Source organism: Podarcis muralis, chromosome 2, assembly GCF_964188315.1.
Source record: "Podarcis muralis chromosome 2, rPodMur119.hap1.1, whole genome shotgun sequence".
Taxonomy (NCBI): domain Eukaryota; kingdom Metazoa; phylum Chordata; class Lepidosauria; order Squamata; family Lacertidae; genus Podarcis; species Podarcis muralis.
The window spans coordinates 42780338-42790147 of record NC_135656.1 but is presented as its reverse complement, the minus strand read 5'-3'; the positions used below and the strand labels follow the sequence as shown (position 1 = coordinate 42790147).

Below are 9810 nucleotides of genomic sequence, written 5' to 3'. Positions count from 1 at the left end.
CACCCTCCCCCAGCTGAAATTTGACTTGAATGAATAGATTGAATCAGTAGGCTGAAGGGCTGAAAATTGATTTGAAGGAATCTGTTAGAATAGATTGTTGAGTGTGCTTGGGTGTCTTGTGTACCCATCAGTTCAAAGAGGCTGGTGATCCCTGTAAGCAGTTCTAAAAAAGACTCCAAAAACTCAGATTTTCCCCATTGTGATTTTTAATTTTGACATCAAACTCTGAACATAATGCTCAAAATAAGTGAGACACACTCCTAGATATAGGTTATATAGGACATCAAAGACTTTAAGAAAGAGTTGATACCTCGGATTAGCATCACAGCTGCTTCAGACATTGTTATAATGCTGCCAGTTATGCACTAGATTAAAAGGACCACTTACATGTCCTTTGGATGACCTATTCTAATGTGGGCTAGAACAAACTCCTGGGACTATCTCCAGGTAGGTGCTTACTTGAGTGATCAATTGGGAGGAGTGCTTCAGCGAGGCTTTGTGGGTGGTTTTGCTATTTTTAGGAATAAGAATTTTGAGTGGAAAGTATTCCACAAATTTGCAGATTAACACAAATTGGATGGGATTTGTGGGGTACAAATTGGAAGATAAGGTTAGAGCCCAATGGCCCAGGAATAAAGTGGGAAAGCACTCACTTAGAAACTGTACTGTTGAAAAGGTCCTGAGGATTATAAACAATGATAAGGAATTCTACATACAATACCACTTTAACACCATGGCTTCCCCCAAAGAATCCTGGGAACTGTAGTTTGTTAAGGGTGAAGAGATTAATTAGGAGTTTCCAGCAAGTTTAACAAACTACAGCTCCCATACTTCTCTGGGGAGTGGTAAATGAGTGCTATGGTGTGGATGTGACCACAAGAACTGCAATTGCTATTATACATTTAGTAAGTCCATCCCTGGTGCTTTTACCCATATGCTAGCAACGTAGCTGGTAGGACACTGAAAAGAACAATAGGTACAATAGGTAGAACAGGGAAAGCTATCTTCTCAGGAAGGGATGATATAAAGCAGACTGAACAGTTTGTTTGTGAAAGACATAAAAAGTAAAGTAAAGGTACCCCTGCCCGTTCGGGCCAGTCTTGCCAGACTCTAGGGTTGTGCGCTCATCTCACTCTATAGGCCGGGAGCCAGCGCTGTCCGCAGACACTTCCGGGTCACGTGGCCAGCGTGACATTGCTGCTCTGGCGAGCCAGCGCAGCACATGGAACACCGTTTACCTTCCCGCTGGTAAGCGGTCCCTATTTATCTACTTGCACCCTGAGGTGCTTTTGAACTGCTAGGTTGGCAGGCGCTGGGACCGAACGACGGGAGCGCACCCCGCCGCGGGGATTCAAACCGCTGACCATGCGATTGGCAAGTCCTAGGCGCTGAGGCTTTAACCCACAGCGCCACCCGCGTCCCTGTGAAAGACATACCTGCAGACTAAGCCTGTGTTCACACTCCCGTTTATGGTGCACTCACTGCATTTCCAGTGCTAAGTTTATCTGTGTTCATATAACATTATCCAAGTGCTTATGTTTCCTGTACTTTCTTACCAGAGGAGGGATTCACCTAAGGGTCTTGTCCTTGCCCTGTGCAAGGACTTCCATGTGTGTAATGGGGTTTCCCCTCCTCCCCTCATGTGCCCCTCTGATATTGGCTCTGGGAGTTGGGCGAACCCTCAGAACAGCACTCCAATCAGTGTGAAGCTGGTTTAGGAAACAATGCTTCAAGCTGTAACAAAGTACAAGATACATATGCATGTTGGATAACATCGTGTTAAAATGGATTTAAAACCCAGCACTGGAAATGAAGTGAGTGCCGCAGTAAATGGGATGGCGAACACATCCTAATGTGTCGTTTCTTAAATCAGCTTCATCCCAGTTGGATGCTTTTAGTCACTCCTAATTCATCTGCAGCCAAGGTGGGAACACCTTTGCATAGTGTTAAGACAACCCTGCTGTGGAACACCCTAACTGAGGGCTTGCAACCATTTTCATTTGATAGGTTAGCCAAGAGTTCCATGTATTTGGACAATGGTTGGAGGTGGCTGTTGCCCAAAGACATCTAGACAACACATGCCACACTAATGATGGTCCCAAACATCCACAAAGCTTTGGTCATTTAGGGAATATCCAGCTATATTTTAGAGATGTGAACTCCTTGAAGCTTGTGTCAAGGATCCCATATAGAAAGATCTCCTTCTTCATTATTTTTTTTTTAAGCAATTGCAACCTGTTGGCTTCTCACAGACAAAGTGGACTTTTAAATTACAGTCAATGTCATTCCAATTACCCTCCTTATAAAGGACAGCACAATTTTCCACACCATCATTATTGTTGGGCTCTCCTTGCCTCCAGAACCTGTAACAGAGAAGCACAGTTAGTACAGAATTGTGAAATCACTGCAGAAGAGACTTGCTGAATTATGTGGATGCCTTCTACATTTGTAGGGAACCAAAGTTGGGGACCGCCTGATCACAAATCACACCTCGTTGTGCTCTGGAGAGCAAATATACTATACAAAGCTGGTCAAAAAGGGAGGGATGACATGGGAGAGTGAAAAAACAGGAGGTGGGGTAATGCCTCAAAGTGGCAGTGAATGATAACCATGTACAGTGGTACCTCGGGTTAAGAACTTAATTTGTTCTGGAGGTCCGTTCTTAACCTGAAACTGCAGCTCTTTCAGACTTCCTTTCGTGCCATATTTCAGCTTCACACTTGAAAGCTCTGTGTCTGAGCAGGGGGGAGGGGTGTCAGTCTCTGGGACAACCCACGTTTTACCTCTGAATTGGGGCAAACGGCAAACTAATAAAAACCCGCTTGCCGTTTGCTCCAATTCAGCTGTAAAATGTGGGTTTCCTCAGGGAAAGCGCCAGAACAAAGAACAAACAAGCAAGACTTTTGGACCCAGAGCTTTATAGCCCAGACCTGTGCCTAGAAACACAGCACAAAAGTCTGGATGAGCCCTGTATCTAGGAAAGCAGCTAGAATAGTTGATTCAGCTGCTTGAGCAGCTCCACTAGATCAAGTCAAGGGATTGAATCCTATGGAAGGAGCGTAACAGAAAGAAAGTTTCTTTCCTCTCCATCCTTCTGCCTCCCAGAAAAGCTGCTCCAGAGTAATAAACAATGTGGGATGTTGCTCTGGCCAGGGTTATGCAATCCTCTCTTCCCACAACAGTCCCCTGAGCTGCATTCCACTTTGTAATCCCTCCGCCCCACACCCCATGACCCCCTTGAGAAGCTTTCAGGGGCGCACGAGGCTGCAGGGTAAAAGAGGAATGGCTATGTGGCTCCTGGGAATTCCTGACACCGTTTTGCCCCCTGCCTTTTCCCTGTAAGGGGTCCAGAAAGAAGAGCTAGGTATCATCCACATACCTTTCTGTTGGTGCTGTTCCATCAACCCACTGCCACGCTCCCTCGTTCACTGCATCACTTATGCCAATCCAGACCGAGGTGAGCTTTATTTTTGTAACCACAAAATTCTAGGAAGAAAAACATGTAGCACCTTCACAAATGCTGTAGCACATGAAATCCATAGTTTGCCTAGCTGCAATATGTTGCTGTGATAAAAATGCATTCAGGAGATTGGCCTGAATGATTGCTCAAGAATTCCGCCACCCCAATCCTGTCACTCGGTCATGGGTTCGAGCCCCTCGTTGGGCGAAAAGATTCCTGTATTGCAGTGGGTTGGACTTGATGATCCTAGTGGTCCATTTCAAGTCTAAATTTCTATGATTCTATGCCTATACTTGCATATTCCTGTTTGTTCTAAGGATTGTCACTGATGGCCCGAGGGTCTCCTCCACATGACCAGTTTACTGAGCATTCATGATTTGCTTGCACACAGCTTACATGGAGATTAGGCTATGTCTAGTCTTTATTCAGCATTTATTCTGGTTTGTAGGGCCTACACATTCTCTTTGAGAACTACAAAAGCCTGTTTTTTCTTGCACTAGGGTGGATTTGTTGCACTAGGGTGACAAAGGACTTTAATCAACCTTAATGGTGCACACCTAAATTTCTGGTGTATACTTGAATCTCTCCCACAAAATAGGGACCATCTGGAGGCACCCTGAATGGCTGGCCTTTTGCCTCCATTTCTGCTCCCTGCAGAGGATGATGCTATCAATTTGTGGGTGGGTAGGGGAGAGAAACATCTATGTGGTCTTAGGCTACTTGGAGGGAAGGTGGGATATAAACAGATAGCAGTAAACAGATTGTGTCAGGAGTGCATGCAGGAGCCACGCCCTGTGACCAGTAGGGCTTCACAAGACTGGGGCCTTCCTAAGTTTGTTCTGGAGAGGCAAGGTGCGGCCGCACAGGTGAGGCCGCTTGGTAACTCACTGCACCTGGTCGCAAGAGCCAGGAAGGGATATAAGGTCAGCACTTCCCTTTGGCTCTTTGCCACAGCAACTTGGTTCCTGCCTTGCTGCGTTCGGCTTCTTGCTTCCTGATCCTCGGACCTCAGCTTCTTGACTCCTTGTTTCCTGATCCTCGGACCTCGGCTTCTTGACTCCTTGCTTCTCAACCCTCAGACCCTTGACTTTGTGACTCCCTGCTTCCTGACCCTTGGACCCCTGGCTTCTGGACTCTTGTTCCTGCTCCCACCCCGCCATCTTGCCCCTGGCCCCAACATCCTCTGGCAGGACTTTGACCCATAGACTGGACCGTGACAGACAGAATAAGTGCAAGACCTGTAAAACCTGCCCACTCAGAACTTATATATGTATGACAATATGTTAGCTGATTTTAAAAATTAAAAATGAATTACCAGAGTGGTGATGTATTTGCTTAGGTTTCCCTATCCTCTTCTCTACCCATATATTGCCTAGGTCCAGGAAAGCAACAGCTAGGAACTGGAAGCTGCTTGAATTCTTAGGAAAATCTGGTTTGGATAGAGTATAATTACAGGGCCAAGCAAAAGACAGTTTTATGAATGAACAGAGCAAATGCGCCTTACGACCAAAGGTGCTGCTCAGACCTGCTCATGCTTGCTGTTAATAATGACCAGGTGGGAACTGATAGTAATGCAGAATTTTCTGGCATCTTCCCATTGTTTTTCGTCTTCTGGGTAGTAGTAGCAACTTCCTAGAAACTCATGCCAGGATAAAGGGTCAGTCCTCCTGCAGATTTCTGAAAGAGGGAAAAGTTTTATATGGAAACTATCAATAATAATAGTGGCAGTAAAGGGAAGATTGATTAACTGGAGTGCAAGCTGAACTGTAGCAGAACAGAAACAGTTCTGATTGCAACAAAGATAGGATGTCTCTTTATACATCGCTATCTGGGATTAGAACCACTAAGATGGGAAGACACATCTCAGGGTTAGGAATTGTCATAATGTGGTCTAAAACATGGAGGTTGGGATGTTCCCCCCTCTACTATCCCTGCATAGAGCCCCAGTTTGTCAAATAGATTTGACCAGAGGTTTCCGTGGATAAATTCTGTTCAGTGATGCTTTTTGCTTTTCTATATCAGTTGCTTACATCTTGTTCCTCTCGCACATACCTCTATTTTCCAATGCATTTATTTTTCCATCCAATTTAGATATTTGTTCCTCCACTTTTCTATCAGTTGCTTCACTCTTGTAATTACGTTCTTCTAAAGCTTTAAGTTCTTTCAGAAAAGCGGTCTTCAATTTGTCAGCTGTTAGAGGGATGATTGAAACATCACAGCTGGTATTCAGCTTCCGAAGCTCAGAGAAGATGGCGGCATCTAGAAGGGCAAGAGATGGGCATCATTGCATGAGCCACCCTGGAGCCCCACCCCATTGTTGCTGTTTCCTCCAGAGGCAGGTCTGCAGTCAGACATTTTATGGGGAAGGAACCTAAGCATACAGGGAAGGGATCGTTACAGAACAACAGGAATGCAAAGCCAATATGTGTAAAGTTATTTAACATTACAGTGGTACCTGGGGTTACGAACTTAATTCATTCCTGAGGTCCATTCTTAATCTGAAACCATTCTTAACCTGAGGTCCCACTTTAGCTAATGGGGCCTCCCGCTGCCACCGCGCAATTTCTGTTCTCATCCTGGGGCAAAGTTCTTAAACCGAGGTACTACTTCCGGGTTAGCGGAGTTTGTAACCCAAAGTGTTTGTAACCTGAGGTGTTTGTAACCTGAGGTACCGCTGTATTAAATATCAATAAAATGAAATGTAATTTCATATTTTAGAGAGAGAAAAATATGGGTCAAGTTATCCCAGTGCCTTTGCATTCACAGGCCAGTTTACGTCTTCCCAGTTCACTTCTTCCTGAACATTTAAGTAGCATACTGCATGCATGGCCTTCCTTATAACTTCTGTAGTAAAAATACTAGATGCTTCTTTTCAAATGAAAGCTAAATATTCAAGGTGGGGAGCTAGAATATATGTGAAGAGCCCTGCCCTGCCCATGCAGCTCAGCCTATAGCCACAGCCTGTGGCAGAATACAGGGGATTCAGTCAGGAATTCCCCATTTCTCTCTGACTTGGGAGTGGGACTGCTGGGTTCTGTGAGGCACAGAGCCCCTCCAATGGTACTGTGACTGGCCTTGCACTTACCAAGGCTCAGCCAAAGGGATTGACCTACCCCCTCCCCACAACTTTCCAGTGTAATTACTGAGATCTGAAACTTGCGAAGATGACAGTCTTGGGAGATGCCAGCCAAACCACAGAGAGACATGAAGCTCATTTGTTTGTACGCAGCCCTTCCTTGCCTTCCTTGCTGCAGCACCACGGTACACCATATACGTGTACATATAAATCTTCTTTCCCTTTTGAGTCCCAGTCCCTCACTGCTTTTATCTCTTGAAGCTGGGGTGCTCCACAGTGTGTCTTGACACACATGAACACCCCTCCTACTTCTTGCACTCACGCTGTACAAGGAGAATGATGCCGATCAGGAGACCCACAAGAGCCAGGAGCAGAACCAGGCAGTTTCTCCAACAGCCTTTCCATTGGGCTGGAGTTAAGGTCCATCGGGCTAGAGTTAAGGTGCATTGAGCTGTGGCTGGGTGGAGAGAGAGAAAGAGGGAGGGAGAGATTTGAAACAGCTCAGAATGGCAACGCCAGGAAAAAAGAGAAACCAATAGCAAGCAGGCTGCTGCTGCCATGGTGAGGCATTGCCAGTGTAAGGGTGCCACAAAGGCATTCAGGATAGCATGCTGGAACTGTGGAGAAGCTGGGGTAATTGTAAGGGTGATATAAGCTATGCTGTGGATACAAAAAAGGCATGGCCTGAGTGATTGTCTGCAATATGTTAGCTAGTAGGGTTGCCATACGTCTGGAATTTCACACAGACATATCTGGAATACTGCAACCGGAAGCAGTGTCCCGGTGGAAATCAGCAAAATGTCTAGGAAAATCCAGAAGTATGGCAACCCATGTCAGCAGTGTTGTCATATTTATTTGCAATTTTGCAAAAAAAGAAGAAGTTAGTGTCCGAATTTTCACTTTTTGAAATATGGCAACCCTATTAACCATGGCTTATAAACTATGGTTAGCTATAATTAACAAGGCCACCGTTACAAGGCCACAGTGTACGCATAGCTGCCACCCCAGTCTTCCCTTATGCATAATAGCCAACAGAGGGCAGCAACACTGAAGCAAGCAAGGGTCCCTTCTTCTCATACCTGGTGGTTCAGGCAGTGCCTTTGGCTCCTCCATTTCCTGAGGCACCGAGATGCTGTCATAGTCGCTCTCTTTGTCAAAGTCTTCATATTCGTCTAGACAGGGGGGTGGACAGAGTTAACTTTTGGAATGTACCAATACGGATATCAACGGGAGCTGGTACGCTCCTCTTCCCAGTTGTAGCAGGTGAGCTCTGCTTCCCACAACCTTTTTTTTTTTTTTTTTTGCTGCTCTTGAATCTGAGTCCATGCCTATTTCTTCTTCGCCCCTCCACCCATGCTTCAGAAGGTGGGCTGTTGCTTCCCCCCACCCCAAAACACATCCCAAGTTTATCTAATTAACTTTAGTCCAGCACCTTATGCTTTAAAGCAAACCTCAACTGTCCATTTGCTAAGCTTGAGACGCTTCTATCCCAGAAGGCATGGGTGGGTGGAAGGAGTAACTTCATAATACATAGCACCTCCCTTGCTCCCCTGCTGACCATATTTTAGCAAAAAAAAATACCTTCTACAATTCCAGTTTTCCTTACGGGTTGTTGGGGCAGGGGACGGCAAGACCCATACAGCTGGAGATCTTCTCCTCTGCTTGATACTCCTGTGTCATCATACATGGTCTACACTGAAGAAAGTGAGATGCTCACTTGAAATACAAATCTTCCTCCTGCTCTCAGGTTTCATTTCATCTATTTTCTTTGGTTTCTCTTCCTTTTAAAATGGTTTGTGGCAGATTCAACATCTTGGTATATAAGGGAACATCAGCTGTGTTTGGGTTACACCTGAGCAAAATTAGTGAGAGTTAATTTTCTATTTTTATTAATAAACATACTTCTATAAATATTGAAACATAGAACCTAAGATAAGCAATAGCAGTCCATTAACATTTATTTTATTTATTGTAATTTTATTTATGATAATAAAAAACAACAGTGACTAAACAATACATAGTTCTCCATGAAGTGTAGGAGTAGAAAGCAATCTAGGCCACATTCACACCACACATTTAAAGTACTTTTATGCCACTTTAAACAGTCATGGCTTCTTCCCCCAAAGAATTCTGGGAGTTGTTTGTTAAAGGTGCTAAGGGTTGTTAGTAAATCTCTATTTGCCTTCCAGAGCTACAGTTCCCGGAGTTCCCTGCAAAGAGGCAGTGATTGTTAAGCCACTGTGAGAACTGTAGCCCTAGGAGAGGAAGAGGGGTCTTAACAAACCAGAGCTCTCAAGAGTCTTTGGGGGAAGCCATGACTGGTTTGACTTCACCCCTGAAGGTACACTTTTCCATTGCGCCCCGAGACAGACGGGTGCCAATCAACCAACTATGCTTTAAATGTATGATGTGAACGCCACTCAAGAGTCACATTTCATCCTGTGGCTTCCTGAACAGGAAGTTGCATAGCCAGCTTTTCAGTTCATCAAGTTCTTCCCAAATTATTTCTGAGTTCCTTGTGGTTTAAAAAAGTACAGGCCTTTATTAATAAACGTAAAAAAGGGAAACCACTCTTCTTCAAACATACCATGCCTAATTATTCCCCATGATATTCTTGCAGAAAAGCTGGTAAAATGTGGACTGGACAAGGTAACTTAGGTGGATTTGTAGCTGGTTGACTGAATGAAAGAATTGAAGGGATGCTCATCAAATTTGCAGATGACATCAAACTGGGAGGACAAAATTGGGATTCAAGATGACCTTAACAGATTGGCGAACTGGTCCCTTACAAGATGAATTTCAACAGGGACAAATGTAAGGTTCTGCACTTAGGCAGGAAGAACCAGCAGCACAAATATAAGATGTGGGACACCTGTGAAAAGGATCTAGGGGTCTTAGTAGACCACAAGCTCAACGTAAGTCAACAGTGTGATGCAGCAGTAAAAAAAAAAAAGCTACGGTAATGCTGTTCCAGGCTGCATCAACAGAAGTAGAGTGTCCAGATCAAGGGAAGTAAGAGTACTGCTTTATTTTGCTTTCTTCAGACCGCGCCTGGAATACTGTGTCCAGGTTTGCCTCTGCAGCTTTGACCTTCTCTCCTGCTCTCATCGTTGCCTAAAATTTTTGGCTCATCTTGATCAGAGTTTACAAAGCTGCTCATCTTCAGGGATGGGTGGGGTTGCGCACAGGCCTTGCGCTTCCTGCCCTAAGCAGTGTCTAGGCCCCGTGTCACAGGGGAGTCCCGGCATGTGTCATGTCTGCAGCAGGCCAATCT

General features: G+C 45.0%; 1 protein-coding gene across 1 annotated transcript; it reads right to left on the bottom strand.

Moving 5' to 3' along the window:
• Positions 1-1322: 1322 nt before the first annotated feature.
• LOC114592854 (CD209 antigen-like protein C) lies at positions 1323-8380 on the bottom strand. Its single transcript, XM_077923467.1, has 7 exons — positions 8118-8380; positions 7616-7708; positions 6859-6993; positions 5491-5719; positions 4986-5127; positions 3380-3486; positions 1323-2363 (listed from the first exon to the last, which is right to left on the bottom strand). The coding sequence occupies exons 1-7, from the start codon at positions 8221-8223 to the stop codon at positions 2210-2212; spliced, it is 966 nt and encodes a 321-aa protein (XP_077779593.1). The 5' UTR covers positions 8224-8380; the 3' UTR covers positions 1323-2209.
• Between the last annotated feature and the right edge of the window lie 1430 nt (positions 8381-9810).

What these genes read in the sequence shown, in the direction of transcription:
- LOC114592854 (XM_077923467.1), bottom strand. Translation starts at nt 8,223, where the DNA reads ATGTATGATGACACAGGAGTATCAAGCAGAGGAGAAGATCTCCAGCTG. An exon ending in GGCACTGCCTGAACCACCAG is followed by an intron (nt 6,994 to 7,615) that starts GTATGAGAAGAA and finishes CTCTCCACCCAG; the next exon opens with CCACAGCTCAATGCACCTTA. An exon ending in CATCATTCTCCTTGTACAGC is followed by an intron (nt 5,720 to 6,858) that starts GTGAGTGCAAGA and finishes TTGCCCTTCTAG; the next exon opens with ATGCCGCCATCTTCTCTGAG.